The sequence below is a fragment of the Oncorhynchus gorbuscha genome, linkage group LG01 (genome assembly GCF_021184085.1).
Source record: "Oncorhynchus gorbuscha isolate QuinsamMale2020 ecotype Even-year linkage group LG01, OgorEven_v1.0, whole genome shotgun sequence".
Taxonomy (NCBI): Eukaryota; Metazoa; Chordata; class Actinopteri; order Salmoniformes; family Salmonidae; genus Oncorhynchus; species Oncorhynchus gorbuscha.
The window spans coordinates 92,564,084-92,582,078 of record NC_060173.1 but is presented as its reverse complement, the minus strand read 5'-3'; the positions used below and the strand labels follow the sequence as shown (position 1 = coordinate 92,582,078).

Genomic DNA, 17,995 nt, shown 5'->3' with positions numbered 1-17,995 from the left:
AGCTATAATATGACATCTGAAATCTCTCTATTTCTTTTGACTTTTGTGAGTGTAATGTTCACTGATCATTTTTGATTTGTTTATTTCACTTTTGTTTATTATCCATTTCACTTTCTTTGGCAATGTAAACATATGTTTCCCATGCCAATAAAGCCCTTTGAATTGAATTGGGAGAGCGCTTTATCATAACCTAAAGGAGACGTGTGATATTTAAACACACCATCTTGGATAGAGTGGTGTCATATGGATCATATTAAGGATCACACAGGGCCATTTGCTATGTACTGTGGGGATTGCTCATGGAGAGAGAGATGGAGGCAGGGAGAGAGGAGGGTGGCCTCATCCTCTTCTCTACGGTCTTTGTGGGCCACCATTTAAAAGCCCTAATTACGCTATCGATTTATCAGGGCTTTACAGTTACAGTACCCAGCTCAATGGGGAATACCACACACACACATATCTCTTTATAAATGCAGTACAACACAGGCCTTTCTGTTATTGTAGAGGACCCCTATCTTGGCGGTGAAGAGAAATGTAATATTTAAGCAAATTTACTGCAATTCATCACATTTCTCCAATGTGTGAACTCATTCAAGACTGTTGGAAAGCTGGTTGGAAGCTGGTTGAGAGAATGCCAAGAGTGTGCAAAGCTGTCACCAAGGCAAAGGGTGGCTACTTTGAAGAATCTCAAATATAAAATATATTTTGATTTGTTCATCACTTTTTTGGTTACTACATGATTCCATGTGTTATTTCATAGTTTTGATGTCTTCATTATTATTCCACAATGTAGAAAATAGTAAAAATAAAGAAAAACCCTGGAATGAGTAGGTGTCCAAAATGTTGACTGGTACTGTACTTTAAAATCTGGTTTTAATCATTCAAGTTTACACTGAAAGCATTTTTTTTTTTTTTTACATATATATGGAACGATTTCAATGGCATAAAAATCCCTGCAAGCATTTCTGCTCTGGTCCCAATAGGAAAAATGAATATGGTGGAGGAGATATGGTACACTAGATATACAACAATATGTGGACACCCCTTCAAATTAGTGGATTCGGCTATTATAGCCACAACCGTTGCTGACAGGTGTATAAAATCGAGCACACAGCCATGCAATCTCCATAGACAAACTACCCTGGGGCGGCAGGGTAGCCTAGTGGTTAGAGACTTGGACTAGTAACAGAAAGGTTGCAAGATCGAATCCCTGAGCTGACAAGGTAAAAATCTGTCATTCTGCCCCTGAACAAGGCAGATAACCCACTGTTCGTAGGTCATCATTGAAAATAAGAATTTGTTCTTAATTAACTGACTTGCCTAGTAAAATAAAAAAATGTAAATAAAAAAAACATTGGCAATAGAATGGCCTTACTGAAGAGCTCAGTGAATTTCAACGTGACACCGTCATAGGATGCCACCTTTCCAACTACTCAGTTTGTCAAATGTCTGTCCTGCTAGAGCTGCCCCAGTCAACTGTAACATCTAGGAGCTACAACAGCTCAGCCATGAAGTCATAGGCCACACAAGCTCACAGAACAGGACCACCAAGCGCTGAAGTGGCTAGCTCGTAAAAATAGTCTGTCCTCGGTTGCTACACTCACTATCGAGTTCCAAACTGCCTCTGGAAGCAACGTCAGCACAAGAACTGTTCGTCGGGAGCTTAATGAAATGGGTTTCCATGGCTGAGCAGCCACACACAAGCCTAAGATAACAGTGCGCAATGCCAAGTGTCGGCTGGAGTGGTGTAAAGCTTGCTGCCATTGGACTCTGGAGCAGTGGAAACGCATTCTTGGGAGTGATGAATCGCGCTTCACCATCTGGCAGTCCGACAGACGAATCTGGGTTTGGCAGATACCAGGAGAATGCAACCTGCCAGAATGCATAGTGCCAACTGTAAAGTTTGGTGAAGGAGGAGAAATGGTCTGGGGCTGTTTTTCATGGTTTGAGCTAGGCCCATTGAAGGGAAATCTTAGTGCTACAGCATACAATTACATTTTAAACAATTCTATGCTCCCAACTTTGTGGCAACAGTTTGGGGAAGGCCCTTTCCTGTTTTACTATGACAATGCACCCGTGCACAAAGCGAGGTCCATACAGAAATGGTTTGTTGAGATTGTGTGGAAGAACTTGACTGGCCTGCACAGAGCTCTGACCTCAACCCCATCGAACACCTTTGGAATTAATTGGAACGCCAATTGCGAGCCAGGCCTAATTGCACCACATCACTGCCCGACCTCACTAATGCTCATAGCTGAATGGAAGCAAGTGCCCGCAGCAATGTGCCAACATCTAGTGGAAAGCCTTCCCAGAAGAGTGGAGGCTGTTAAAGCAGCAAAGGGGGGGACCAACTCCAGCAAAGGGGAGACCAACTCCTATTAATGGCCATGATTTTGGAATGAGATGTTCAACAAGTGTCCACATACTGTTGGTCATGTAGTGTATATGGTGGGAATCTGAACATTGAAGATGGTTCTATTTCTAGGGACAACGGCTGAGTGGCATGACAATTACACACAATATCCCCTCTGCATTTAGTTTGTGTTCACATTTAAGTCAGATATTTTTCAAGACCCAGTGACATGATTGGCAGTTAGCCTAGCGGTTAGAGTGTTGGGCCATCACCGGAACCGACAAGGTGAAAAATCTGTTGACGTGCCCTTGAGCAAGGCTACATGTCCAAGTAGAAACATTATAAGGCAGAGATGATTCCAGGGACGATATTGGTTGGACAGATGGTGTGTCACATTCCCATTCCATGACAAGATTGGTTAGACAATTTGTGACAGACAAGGAGTAACTAAAAGCGGTTGATGAAGAGTCTCGCAAGATTTTACAACATTTTGCAATAGCACGACACATAGCCATCCTCCCTCCTTGAAAACATTGCTGTTGATGACAGTTGGCCTTTGTTCTGTAGAGATATGATTGGTGCTCACAATCACAAAGTAATCAGGCAGCCGCTGTATAGCTATGAGTGTATGGCAGGCAGCATACTCTCTGAATGATAATTATGTGGGAACAAAAGGCTCATTGGGAGACAAAAGCAAGTTTTAGAGCAAATGGGCTTGCCTCGTGCCGCAGTAAGTGTTCTGACTAAGTGGCATTCAGAAAGGCATGATAGAGGTAATTATCTGGAAGAATGGACGGATGGGGGAAAACGGTCTCAGGTTGGCTGTTTGTGTGTCGGTCCCTACTCAGCATCGCAGAAAGAGCATCTGAACTATCAGACACATCTCTGTCTCCTAGATCTCCCTTTCACACAGAGAAGACCGTGACATAGGGACAGACAAAAGACGAAGATAAGGACACGCACACCGGCACACACACACACTCATCCACACCCCCCAACCCCACCCCTTCTCCCTCCTTCTGCCTCACCTCTCTGATCTTGTCTCGTTTTTCCTTGACGTCAGGCTCCACGGGGTCTCCATCATTGACCCCCACCACCTTGGGCATGGGGACAGGGGGCAGGGGCTTGGGCACCTCCTTCTTCTTCTTTAGGTCCTCCACCACCTTGCTCTTTTCTGTCTGGATCTCAGCCCGCAGCTCGTCCCGGGACTTCCTCAGCTTCTCCTTGGCTTCCTGCAGCGCACGCTCGTGGTCCACACGAATCTTATCGCGCAGGCTCTCCTCCTCCTCCCTAAAGGGGCACAACAGGAAGTCAGCACACAGGTTACAACATAACCAGGAAGTGAATAACCTCAGACAGGAAGTGGGCACCTAAAAGGTACAGCAGGAAGTGGGCACAAAACAGTAAGATTCAAACATTGTCATACAATGGTAAAGTTAACCTTTCTTAGGTAGGGGGCAGTATTTTCACGTCCGGCTGAAAGGTGTGCCCAAAGTAAACTGCCTGTTACTAGGATATGCATATAATTGGTAGATTTGGATAGAAAACACCCTAAAGTTTCTGAAATTGTTAAAATAATGTCTGAGTTTAACAGAACTGATATGGCAGCCGAAACCCCGAGGACAAACCATCAAACAACAACAAATAATTTCAGCCTACCACTGTTTCTAATGGCTTTCATGTTTATTATGAGTACATGAAGTCCTCCCAGATTGCAGTTCCTAGGGCTTCCACTAGATGTCAACAGTCTTTAGAAAGAGTTTCAGGCTGGTTTTTGGAAAAAATGAGCTAGAATTTGTAGTTTTTCTAAGTGGCTTCCATTTTGGCTGTAGTGTTTCCATGCTCGTTCTTTGTTATTTATCTCCGGTAATGAAGATACTATTCTCCGTCTTAAATTGTATTGTTTATTTACGTATTAGGGTACCGGAAATTTGATTATAAATGTTTTTTGACTTGTTTGGATAAGTGTATTGGTAACATTTGGGATTCATTTTGTATGCATTTTGAAGGAGGGAAACCGGTGGATTATTGAATGAAGCGCGCCAGCTAAACTGATGTTTTTATGGATATAAAGAAGGACTTTATCGAACAAAAGGACCATTTGTGATGTAACTGGGACCTTTTGGAGTGCCAACAGACAAGATCTTCAGAGGTAAGGCATTTATTATATCGCTATTTCTGACTTGTGTCAAACCTGCCTGGTTGAAAAATGTTTTTCATGTTTTTGTATGCGGGGCACTGTCAGATAATCGCATGGTGTGCTTTCGCTGTAAAGCCTTTTTGAAATCTGACACAGCGGCTGGATTAACAAGAAGTTAAGCTTTATTGACGCTACCGTCCCACCTACCTGCCCCATAAGAAGTTAAGTAAAGATTTAGGCTAAATGGTCAAGGCTTAGGATATTCCCTGGAGCCATGTACTGTGGAAAAGTAAATACACAAAAGGATCAAAAGGAGACATTTTACCATCAACACTTTGCCTGCAAGGCCTACTTCAGGACATAGAAGCAGCTGCACTGTCGACAATATATGTTCCTCTTTCAATCCTGTCCTCTTGCTGTTCTATAATATACCATTGTTGGAGCCTATAAAACAGGGATGTTCTACAATGCATTTTGTTATGTTACAGCCATCATTCTAAAATGGAATTTAAAAACAAATCCCTAATCAATCCACACACAATACCCCATAATGACATAGCGAATACAGTTTGACATTTTTGCAAACGTATACATTTTTTTTTTATACTTAAAAAATGTTTATTATTTAAATAAGTGTTCAGACCCTTTGCTGTGAAACTCAAAATTGAGCTCAGGTGCACCTTGTTTCCATTGATCATCCTTGAGATGTTTCTACAACTTGATTGGGCATGATTTGGAAAGCCACACCTGTCTATATAAGGTCCCACTGTTGACAGTGCATGTCAGAGCAAAAATCAAGCTATGAGGTTGAAGGAATTGTCCGTAGAGTTCCAAGACAGGATTGTGTCGAGGAAGGGTACCAAAAAATGTTTGCAGCAATAAAGGTCCCCAAGAACACAATGGCCTCCATCATTCTTACTTGGAAGAAGTTTGGAACCACCAAGAGTCTTCCTAGAGCTGGCCACCCAGCCAAACTGAGGAATCGGGGAGAAGGGCCTTTGTCAGGGAGGTGACCAAGAACCTGATGGTCACGGACAGAGCTCCAGAGTTCCTCTGTACAGATGGGAGAAGGACAACCATCTCTGCGGCACTACACCAATCAGGGCTTTATGGTGGAGTTGCCAGATGGATGCCACTCCTCAGTAAAATACACATGACAGCCCAATTGGAGTTTGCCAAAAGGCACCTAAAGGACTCTCAAACCATGAAAAAAACAGATTCTCTGGTCTGATGAAACCAAGATTGAACTCTTTGGCTGAATGCCAAGCGTCACGCCTGGAGGAAACCTGGCACCATCCCTACGGTGAAGCATGGTGGTGGCAGCTTCATGCTGTGGGGATGTTTTTCAGAGGCAGGGACTGGGAGACTAATCAGGATTGAGGGAGAGATAAACGGAGCAAAGTACAGAGAGATCCTTGATAAAAACCTGCTCCAGAGCGCTCAGGACCTCAGACTGGGGCATAGGTTCACTTTCCAACAGGGCAACGACCTTAAGCACACAGCCAAGACAGCATAGGAATGGCTTCGGGACAAGTCTCTGAATCTCCTTAAACGGCCCAGCCAGAGCCCAGACTTGAATCCCATCTAACATCTCTGGAGAGACCTGAAAATAGTTGTGCAGCGATGCTCCCCATCCAACCTGACAGAGCTTGAGAGGAACTGCAGAGAAGAATGAGAGAAACTCCCCAAATACAGGTGTGCCTTGTAGCATCATACACAAGAAGACTCTAGGCTGTAATCGCTGCTAAAGTGCTTCAACAAAGTACTGAGTAAAGGGTCTGAATTCTTATGTAAATGTGATATTTCACTTTTTTACTTTTAACACATTGGAAAACATTTATAAAAACCTGTTTTTGCTTGGTCATTATCGGGTATTGTGTGTAGATTGACGAGGGGAAAACAACAATTTAATCAATTTTAGAATAAGGCTGTAACGCAACAAAATATGGAAAAAGTCAAGGGGTCTGAAATACTTTCCGAATACACTATTTGAATTCTAAAATCAAAAGTGGTGCAGTCAGAAAGTGATTGAAATCATATAGAATGACCCAACAACAAGAGGCAGGAGACAGCTTTCTAATACAAAAGAGAAAAGAGAAGTGAAATATTGTCATTCCACATGACCTGCGCGAGGGGACAAGATGTCTAATGTGTGTGTGGACTCAGCTGTGGGGCCCTGGAGATGCTGGCTGAGAAACTGAGGGCCGAACCCTGACTGAGAGCAGGGGACGTGTGTGAGAGAAAGGGAGAGGACAGAACACTAAAAGCCATCCATTTTAGCAGCTGCAATACAAAGTACAACCTGACCCCACGGCAGGCAGGCAGGAGGGAGCAAGAGACTAACAGACCCAGGGATACAGTGAAAAAAGTATAAAAATGCAGGGCAAAGAGAAAAGAGGAAAAAGAAGAAGGGAGCAACATAGAGATTACAGAGAGCTAAAAAAAGGGTCAGGTGGATACTGTGGGAATGGAGACGTGTGTTGATGACATCTGCCATTACAGCTCACTTCACTCAAGATGAGCCCTCAGGCTGGCAGAGGAGAGACAGCTGCACAATGAAGAGCTAGAAGAAAAGATGGGAGAGGAGAATGGAAGAGACCATTGGGGGAAGGGGGGTTAGGGATCACCTACTGTAGCACAGATATGAGCCATTTCACCGCAGCCACTAATTCACCAAGACAGACAGGCATTTTATACTAATTACCCTTCTTTAAGAGTAAACTGGCTGCCAGAATAGACACAGTGAAGATCTGTTGTGTTTCATTACCATACAGTTCCCTAATGTGTGCCGATCCACTCTTCAGGACCAAAATAACAGCTCCACACTACTTACATAACGCTCAACTCAAAACATGAATACATTTTCATGTCGGTGTGTGTGTCTATCTGCAGACTTTAATTGATAGGAAATGTGTTTACACTGTGTGTGGTTAGATCTGACTCAGTCCAGATAAAGACACCGTCCTGGCAGTTCTATCCCACCGGAGGGCTGGAGTCCTATGCATTTATGAGTACATCCTCACAAACATATACTCCTATATGATATTTATGTGCTATTTAGTGTGATATGTTCACTGACTGACTATTGCGGTCATGAGGGTTTACAGGGTTTTACGTTAGGACAATGTGCCACTGACAACGTGACCGGGAAGATTTTAATTTACCGGCCATTTGAGAAACTTACCAGACCCATATGAATTGGTGTAAACCCATTAGGGCGTTCACCCACAGTGCTCAGAATTGCAGAAATCACTTTTAGATTATGGTAATTCATCTTAACAGAACATGCAACTCCTGTAATGAAGTAGCCAATAAAATGTGATTTCCAAACTTTTGCCAAAATGCAATTTGTGGGAAAACACTGTGCTAAACAGCACATCTAATGAGAGCAGTTCCATATGTGACAGAGATCAACATCTCTGTTAGAAACTTAGAGGGGGAATCTAAAGATGCAACAACTAGGATGGGTTGCTAATAGGACTAGGATTGTGCGTTTGGCTTCTGGACAATGAAATAAAGTTGATAAGAAAACCAATAGAACAAGAGAGAAATGCTGGTATCAGCAGCATATGAGGAAGTCTTTATAAAATAATTGCCACCATGTTTCTATGGTTGGATTTTGCCTAGGCTACTTTGAAGCAAGTTAAGACATGCCTCACAATATGTTAAAATGTTAAGTACGTGTACAATTAAGTATGTTTTCAAAATGCATACTGCCTTCAGGTCACATTGCAAAGTGGTGGGTGATGCACTGATAGCCTACCTACCGCTGCCTATGCACTTTAATGGCAAATGGGAGGCGGGATTCAATTACCAGAGAAATAAAAACAGTAGCGCTTTTTAAATCGTGGCCATAAAAATTGTTTTTAACATGCGCTTTGTTAGAATTGTTGCACAATGACTGAGCTTATAAAAGCACGTTTCACTCCAGTAGCAACAAGTTGAGGAGATGCAGCAGCATCTCTAGCGCGGTCTGACAAGTGATAGTCCGCTCAAAATATGCTGTGCACATGTGATAAATAAGATAAACATGATGACTAACTAAAAAATACACACGCACCAATTTAATTCCACTCAATTTAGCAAATTAACTTATAGACCGAAAAGCATGACGGTCAAATGTATTTCCATCAAATAAATAAAAAGCATTATTTTGCAATGGGATTGTTTTTTCTCCCGGTCAATTTGGCCGGCAACAATTTTATTAATCAGCTTTTTTTTGTTATTAGCCAAAAGCTGGCAATTACCGGCAAAGGGAAACACTGTGTGTGTGTGTGTGACATGGCAAGCAGTGTGAAATGAGAGTGTGTTTTCAGCCCCCCCAATGTGCTCTAATGGCTTCAGAGGAGGACCTGTGAGAGGGAAAGGCCAGGATGACGACAGGAAACATTACTACACAGCACCGGGCCTAATGGGTGCACAAATACTCTTGTGGTAATGGATTCACCCATTAATCTGCCTGAACCTAGCCCTTTCTTGTGCTCACTCCCTCATCCCTCGCTCTCTCCTCCTCGGAGCCATTCTGAGTCACTCTAGCGTCACAGTGATTTCATGAGAGGCTCATAATGTCAAACACTCAATTAAGAGCATGTCAACATCTGCCTGACTCATTTATCTTGACAAAGACGTGAGCCCAGGCCCAAGCAATCAAGCGCCCTGCCTAACCTGCATGTTTCCTTCATCAGACCAGAGCAATCACATCCACCTTACTGATTAGTGCCTCCAGTCATAATCACTTCCTGCTTTCATTAGCCTCTTCCAATGGCATTTCATCATCTTTTTTATTTATTAATTTTTTTACGATGACATATAATACAATTGAACAGTAATTCATCCTACAGGATGTATTGTTTTTTCTTGCCCATCAAGCCACTTTTAACCTCACCCCAATTTCCCCATCTACCCTCTCCCCCTCAACCCCACCCACCCTCACATCTCTATCCTATGGATGGGAAAGCAGCAGACAAATCATACCAAGCAAGTCATGAACATAAATAACAACACAAGAAACCAAGCAAAAACAAACAAAACAAATAATTATAATAAAATAGAAGTACAATTACTCAAACATTGGTATTTGCACTTATTGGCCTACATTAGGTTGTTGAAGTATACTTATTGGCCTAGACATTTCAATTAATTTATCATGAGCTTTTCCTAAGTAGCTCCATCTGTCTTATTTCCTCACCTGCAGAGTTATTTAATAGTCTGAGACGGTGCCTCTCACACCGGCCCTGGCGCCCCTAGGCCACTCCACATACCGATCCATCCTGACAGCAGCACAACAGACCACTCAGATCCAAGGTTTGCTAGTTAAATGGCTAGTTGGATCTGGTGTGCTAGAGCCGGGAGGGACCAAGCACCCGGGGCCACAAGGGCCAGACCCGGAGGCACCCTTCCACAAAGATTGTTAGTCAGTAAGCATTTAGTTATTTTAGGGACTGTACAAATTCATACATTAAACCCTTTACGTTGAACATATTCCAGGTATTCTGCCCACATGCATAAAAATATTAGATTATATTATAACGCACACTATCTAGCACGATAATTACACAAACCTATGGGCAACTGTTAGAGAATCGGGTGACTCCCAATGCAGAGCAATACATTTCTTTGCCGATATAAGGGCTAAATTACACTTCTGTTGATAGAAGTCAACTAAACTTTTATTGCCCTGGTAAAGTTGATTGATATACACTGAGATCTAAACAATATTACGCCGTCCCAATAATTAGATTACTCTGGACAGGCCCACAACATATGGAAAATAGTCCCCTTTTGTTTCTTACATCTCCAGCATAGGTAGGACATTCCTGTATACATTTTATGCACGTACAGGGGTATAATATACTCTATGTAGAATCTTAAATTGCAACATTTTATGTTTCAGATTGTATGAGCACCAATGACGAGTATCACAGATATTTTCCCCTTCCTAATTTGTAATACCCCCCCAAGTTTGCTCCATATTTGACACAGAGATTATTAGTGTTATCTGGGAAGAAATCAAGGCAGACATAAAATGAACTTCTAAATTGTATCTTCCTATTCATATTCCTCAGAAGGAAATCAATATGAGTCTTTTAGCATATTCAAATCATGTTGTTTGGTAAATACAAGATGTCTTATCTGTAAAAAATTTAAGAAATCTGAGAATGAGATGTACAGTGTCTTCAGAATTTATTCAAATTCCTTGACTTTTTTTGTTATGTTACAGCCTTATTATAAAATTTATAAAATTGTTTATTGTCCCCCATCAAATCTACACAAAATACCCCATAATGAAAGCAAAAACAGGTTTAGACATTTTTGCAAAATTGTATAAAATAAAAAAATAAAAAAATATAAAATTTACATAGACTACCATTTAAAAGTTTGGGTCACTTAGAAATGTCCTTGTTTTTGAAAGAAAGGCACATTTTTGGTCCATTAAAATATCAAATTGATCAGAAATACAATGTAGACATTGTTAATGTTGAAATTACTCTTGTAGCGCTAAATGGCAGATTTTTTATGGAATATCTACAGAGGCCCATTATCAACAACCATCACTCCTGTGTTCCAATGGCACGTTGTGCTAGCTAATCCACGTTTATCATTTTAAAAAGGCTAATTGATCATTAGAAAACCCTTTTGCAGTTATGTTAGCACAGCTGAAAACTGTTGTCCTGATTAAAAAAGCAATACAACTGGCCTTCTTTAGACTAGTTGAGTATCTGGAACATCAGCATTTGTGGGTTCAATTACAGGCTCAAAATTGCAAGGAAACAATTAACTTTCTTCTGAAACTCGTCAGTCTACTCTTGTTCTGAGAAATTAAAGCTATTCCATGTGAGAAATTGAGAAGAAACTGAAGATCTCGTACAACACTGTGTACTCCTCCCTTCCCAGAACAGCACAAACTGGCTCTAACCAGAATAGAAAGAGTGAGAGGCCCTGGTGCACAACTGAGCCAAAGGACAAGTACATTAGTGTTTCGTTTGAGAAACAGACGCCTCACAAGTCCTCAACTGGCAGCTTCATTAAATAGTACCTGCAAAACACCAGTCTCACCGTCAACAGTGAAGAGGCGACTCCGGGATGCTGGCCTTCTAGGCAGAGTTCCTCTGTCCGGTGTGCCTTATCTCATATTAATCTTTTATTTTTATTGGCCAGTCTGAGATATGGCTTTTTCATTCCAGCTCTGCCGAGAAGGTAGGCATCCCGGAGTAACCTTTTCGCTTGGTCTATTCCAAACTTCTTCCATTTAAGAATGGAGGCCAATGTGTTCCTGGGGACCTTCGATGCTGCAGACATTTTTTGGTACCCTACCCCAGATCTGTGTCTCGACACAATCCTGTCTCTGGGCTCTACGGACAATTCCTTCGACCTCATGTCTTGGTTTTTGCTCTGACATGCACTGTCAACTGTGGGACCTTATATAGACAGGTGTGTGAGCATGATCAATGGAAACAGGATGCACTGTAGCTCAATTTCAGGTCTCAAAGCAAAGGTTCTGAATACTTATGAAAATAAGGTATTTCTGTTTATTTTTAAATACATTTTCAAACATTTCTGAAAACATGTTTTCACTTTGTCAGTATGAGGTATAGTGTGTAGAAAGTAGATTTTTTATTAATTTCTCAATTTTAACATAAGGCTGTAATGTAATGGGTCTGAATACTTTCCGAAGGCACTGTACATGGACTGTAGTTCATTCAAATAAAGAAATTAACCTTTGGAAAAGAGATGGACTTCTATGATGCCTCTATCATACCAAGGCTTAAAGTTGAACTGACAGCGTTAACTACTTTGCAGATATGAAATAGAGACATTCATAAGTTTAAAAAAATATAAATTCCCAGTTTATGCTTAAAAAACTACTCAGAGGTTTTAAAAATAGGTTCTATATGACTCAATTCCATAACATACAGTAATGCATTTTTGGCAAAATAGATGGATGCAGTTCAATGCATGATAAATATAATTCACCAATACATTTCTTGATAGTCACAAAATATTGTTTTCGGGTTGTAAATCACAGCTGGCCTTGCATATTCATGTTTGCTGCCTCCACCCATTCGGGATGCAATGTTTCAGTTTCAATTACTCAATATTTTGAACAAAATGGACAACTGGGAATGTCAATACAATCAAACTAGCAGGAGCATTGCTCACAAGTCAGTCAGTCATAACGTGGCTAATAAGCTAGCGCACGTGTCAAACAAGGCCAGCGGGCCAAATATGACACACAAGAGAGTATAAAATGAGACAACAGATACTTTATCAAATTGCAGCCTGATGAATTCACCAATGCGAGCGCAACTTCAATTGCGCTGCTTTCGTCTGTCATGTTTACAGCGGACAAAAAAAAAAACATTTTAAGTTCAAAATGTATCAAGAAACAAATACAGTTGAAGTCAGAAGTTTACCTACACTTAGGTTGGAGTCATTAAAACTTGTTTTTCAACCACTCCACAAATGTCTTTTCAACAAACTATAGTTCTGGCACGTCGGTTAGGACATTTACATAAGTTATTTTTCCAACAATTGTTTACAGACAGATTATTTCACTTATAATTAACTGTATCACAATTCCAGTGGGTCAGAAGTTTACATACACTAAGTTGACTGGGCCTTTAAACAGCTTGGAAAATTTCAGAAAATGATGTCATGGCTTTAGAAGCTTCTGATAGAAAAGAATTGTAGACCTCCACAAGTCTGGTTCATCCTTGGGAGCAATTCCCAAACGCCTGAAGGTACCAAGTTCATCTGTACAAACAATAATATACGCAAGTATAAACACCATGGGACCATGCTGGAGGAAACAGGTACAAAGTATCTATATCCACAGTAAAACGAGTACTATATCGACATAACCTAAAAGGCTGCTCAGCAAGGAAGAAACCACTGCTCCAAAACCACCATAAAAAACTACGGTTTGCAACTGCACATGGAGACAAAGATCGTACTTTTTGGAGAAATGTCCTCCGGTCTGATGAAACAAAAATAGAACAGTTGGCCATAATGACGATCGTTTATGTTTGGAGGAATACTTAAAGTTGTGGCAAAATGGCTTAAGGACAACAAAGTCAAGGTATTGGAGTGGCCATCACAAAGTCCTGACCTCAATCCTATAGAAAATTTGTGGGCAGAACTGAAAAAGGGTGTACGAGCAAGGAGGCCTACAAACCTGACTCATTTACACCAGCTATCAGGAGGAATGGGCCAAAATTCACCCAACTTATTGTGGGAAGATTGTGGAAGGCTCCCCGAAACATCTGACCCAAGTTAAACCATTTAAGGCAATGCTATCAAATACTAATTGAGTGTATGTAAACATCTGACCTACTGGGAATGTGATGAAATAAATAAAAGCAGAAATAAAATCACTACTATTATTCTGACATTTTACATTCTTCATATAAAGTGGTGATCCTCAGAAGAAATCATACCCATGCAGACCTCTAACAGGGAGCTTGTGGCTTTTTCACACAGCTTCAGAGAAGCCATTAATGATAGCCTACATCCAATGTTTATTTAAGACTTGTTCATATATCCTCTATTTCCCTCTCTCACTCACACAGGGACAATCTCATCTAAATGTCGGCGTAGTGGTCACTGGCTTATGGTTGTGTCTGAGGTACAGGGATCAAACCTTTTTCAGGAGCAGGGAGCCTTCATTCCCCGGGGCTGGCTAGCATTAGATCTCTGCCTCTCTGAGACTTGAGGTCTGGGGGGCTCGGAGCAGAATGACTCATTGCCTTAGCTACCCACAGAGAGCCTTCACCACTGTACTGTTCAGTATGGCCATTAGGCTTTGATCAGAGCTCATTCTGTGTGAGAAGAAAGCCAGCCAGGGAAAGAGTTTTTTTATTTTATATAACAGAGCCTGAGTTTTCACTGCAGCGTTTAGCAGATGAGCCAGAGATGAGATAACATGGATCTTTTCAGAAAGAGAACAGGCCCTGTTGGAAGTCTAGCATTCGCTAGCTGCCAATCCCTACTATTGTCAACAATGTAATGTGTCCCAAAAAGCTATTTAAGGGATAATCCACTCCAGAAATGTCACTCATGAAATCCCTTTCAATTTGGTGATAGTCTATGTTCTAGGAGTCAGTAAAATAACTATTATTTAACTTCTAAGGCATCCATTTGTGAAATCAGGAAATCGTGTTGTAAAGCGTCATAATATAATAATAATATATGCCATTTAGCAGACGCTTTTATCCAAAGCGACTTACAGTCATGTGTGCATACATTCTACGTATGGGTGGTCCCGGGAATCGAACCCACTACAAGTTCCCATCACTGGAGATATGAAATGTGATGTGTTATTCCCTAACGCTTTTAAAACAATTACCTGCACTCCAGATTTGACAATCAGCCAATAGATGGTATGGGCATACTTGTCTGGAACACATCCATCTGTCTATACCGTCATGACAAAGTATAGTGGACCAAATTATTCAACTCATTCTTTCACCGACTTAAGCTGTTGCTTAGGGCCCTAGGGGGCCACGATAAAATAGCATGTTGTTGGAATTCAGTCGGGATATCAAATTACTATTGAGAGTAAGAATTGTAGAATACACCAGGTGCGATTTCAAAATTTGGTTGTGCACAAGCAGTTTCTCTCTTATGTCAGTCACTGACAGTCACTCAATTAGCCATGTCATCTAACATGTTTTAGACTGGTAAGTTAGTCTAGCCACTTATCTAAACTTGTAGTAACTTTTGTCAAATACCGACCAGGCACGTGCTAAGGGGCCCTGACTTCCAGGGGTGCCCCATTGATTTTGTTAGTCATTCTCACTCACATCATATTAACATAATAAGTCACCACAAAATCTGTAGAATTGCTGGAAATTAGTTTTAAAACTGAAAAGAACATCTCTCCACCCCATGACAAAATGTGTAGAATTGTAGAAAACTTGCTTTAAAAAAAGATCCAATGCAGCAGTTCTCAATATCAAATAATTAAGTACCTTACTGTCAATGTTTTCAATTAAAATGGTGAGAAAAAAAAATAGCTTCTTAGCAGAGAGCAATTTCTCAAGCATGAATTTCACTTGGACTGTCTTAGAGTGGTCTAAGTGGTGAGGGGAAAACTTGACGTTATTGGCAGAGAGGTTTGGAACCCTCTTTCTTATTGGTCTATTAACTAATTTTCCACAAGGTGATGTCACCATGGAAGGCCAAAACTCCATCCCTCTAAAAACAGGCTGAAGTTTCAGGTGGTCTTTTCAAACAGCTCTTACACTAAAAGAGCATTATCATCAAGTTTACAATATAGTCCAACCTCAGTGTGGAACGATGTATAAAAGACAAAAACAAAATCACATTTTGACTGCACTAGGCCTTTAAAACAAAACAATAATTATATGGGAAAGGGGGATACCTAGTCAGTTGTACAACTGAATGCCTTCAACTGAAATGTGTCCTCCGCATTTAACCCAACCCCTCTGAATCAGAGAGGTGCGGGGGGCTGCCTTAATCAACATCCACGTCATCGGCGCCCGGGGAACAGTGGGTTAACTGCCTTGATCAGGTGCAGAACGACAAATGTTTACCTTGTCAGCTCAGGGATTCGATCCAGCAATCTTTTGGTTATTGGCCCAACGCTCTAACCACTAGGCTATCTGCTGCCCCATGGCAAAATGTGTATAATTGCAGGAAATTAACTTTAAAACAAACATTTCTCTCCAACTTCAAGAGGGGGGCTAATGAAATGTTTTGCCACAAGGTGGTGGCCCCCCAAACAAAACTTGCTTAGGGCCCCCCAAAAGGCTAGAGGTGGCCGTGTTCGCATGCTGATATTGATTATGGTATTATTGTGTGTAGCTACGATTACTAGATAGAACCTTGCTTGCCAGTCAGCCAGCCCAGAGAGAGAGCATTGCATTGTGGGTTTTGTAATCAACTTGAGCTGCAACAGATTTCCACATGTTCGTACCAACCTTATTAAAACAGTATTTAACATTTCTTCACAAAAAATTGTTTCCAGAGTTAACGCTGTGAATCATAGGAATTAGTGGTTTTGGGAGAATGATTTAATTTAGAATGCTGTGGAAAAATTGCGCTACTAGACAAAACAGTATCCAACATAAGTGTGTCCCTGACTCCATACCTTTGTGCCAAGTAGTTTGTGTCCCCAATCCCCATATCCTTAAACCTGGCACACACACACACACACAAACACCCCAGTATCCCTAATAACTACCCTCTCCTACTTTCTGCTCTCTCCACGCCTCTCTGTTTGGTCGTGTTCCATCTTTCCATCTGTGTGGGTCCTGATAACATCAGTCCAGATGGACAGAGGGTTTAGAGTTACTCATCTCCAGTTCTGGACCAGGCATATGCTCTTTAGATGAGGATTAGGGGGGAATGGGTAAGCCTTCGCTTTTTTCACCTCAATTTTCCTCCTGACTATTTACAAGGTAGCGGAAAGGGAATTAACAACAGGGATTTAAGGCGCAGCAGCATGCTGGGTTAGCTAGCTAGTGTTGACAGCACCAGCAAGCAACACAGAGAGAGAGGGGAAGGAACAGAGTGTGTGAGCGAAAGAGGATTTTCAAATGTAGAGATGCTGTTTTGGGGGTTGACATGAATAATGTAATGTAATGCCATGAAACACTTCCGCTGCACCCAGGTGTCTCACACCCATGGAAATGACTTCATCCATTGGTCTCCCGTTCCATAGAATTAATTACATCTGGCGGCTCGGAGGATTTGATAGCTGATTCACAGCGTCTTTCCCGCTCTCTCATTTTGCCGGGGTCTTCAAACTGCAGCCATCGTCGCTGGTTTCAGATCCTATTTATTTTGAGAATCAGTCATTTGCTCTGGAAATCACGCCCATGCTCCGATCATTTGAAATCGTTTCCCCTCTTTGCGAGGAATACATGAATGTCAAGCAGGTGGAAGAGGGGCGTTCTAAATACCAAGAGGTGCAGAATGCATAATGTCCACTGTTCAAAGTCCACTTCAGTGTCTCAAACCAGATCAAGCTTTGTTAAAGAGATGTAAAAAAGTGAAATTTCAGTTTTTGTTGTATACATTTGCAAACAATTCTAAAAACCTGTTTTTTTCATTGTGTGGTAGTGTGTGTAGATTGATGAGTGGGAAAAAACACATTTAATCCATTTTAGAATAAGGCTGCAACGTTAGCAAATATGGAAAAAGTTAAGGGGTCTGACTACTTTGAGAATACACTGTATACCAGCCTCCACCCTTCTGGGAAGGCTTTCCACTAGATGTAGGAACATTGCTGCGGGGACTTGCTTTCATTCAGCCACAAGAGCATTAGTGAGGTCAGGGACCGATGTTGGGAGATGAGGCCTGGCTCGCAGTCAACGTTCCAATTCACAAAGGTGTTGAGGTCAGGGCTCTGTGCAGGCCAGTCAAGCTCTTCCACACCAATCTCGACAAACCATATCTGTATGGACCTCGCTTTGTGCACAGGGGCATTGTCATGCTGAAAAAGGAAAGGGCTTTCCCCAAACTGTTGCCACAAAGTT

At 41.5% G+C, this 17,995-nt stretch overlaps 1 protein-coding gene across 2 annotated transcripts in view; it reads right to left on the bottom strand.

Moving 5' to 3' along the window:
* Positions 1 to 17,995, bottom strand: part of LOC124046005 (mannosyl-oligosaccharide 1,2-alpha-mannosidase IB) — a 140,646-nt gene that overhangs the window by 104,839 nt on the left and 17,812 nt on the right. For both annotated transcript variants that reach the window (XM_046365896.1, XM_046365906.1), the window contains one exon: positions 3,382 to 3,643. In XM_046365896.1, coding sequence (XP_046221852.1) covers positions 3,382 to 3,643 — 262 coding nt within the window. The remainder of the gene's footprint in view (positions 1 to 3,381; positions 3,644 to 17,995) is intronic.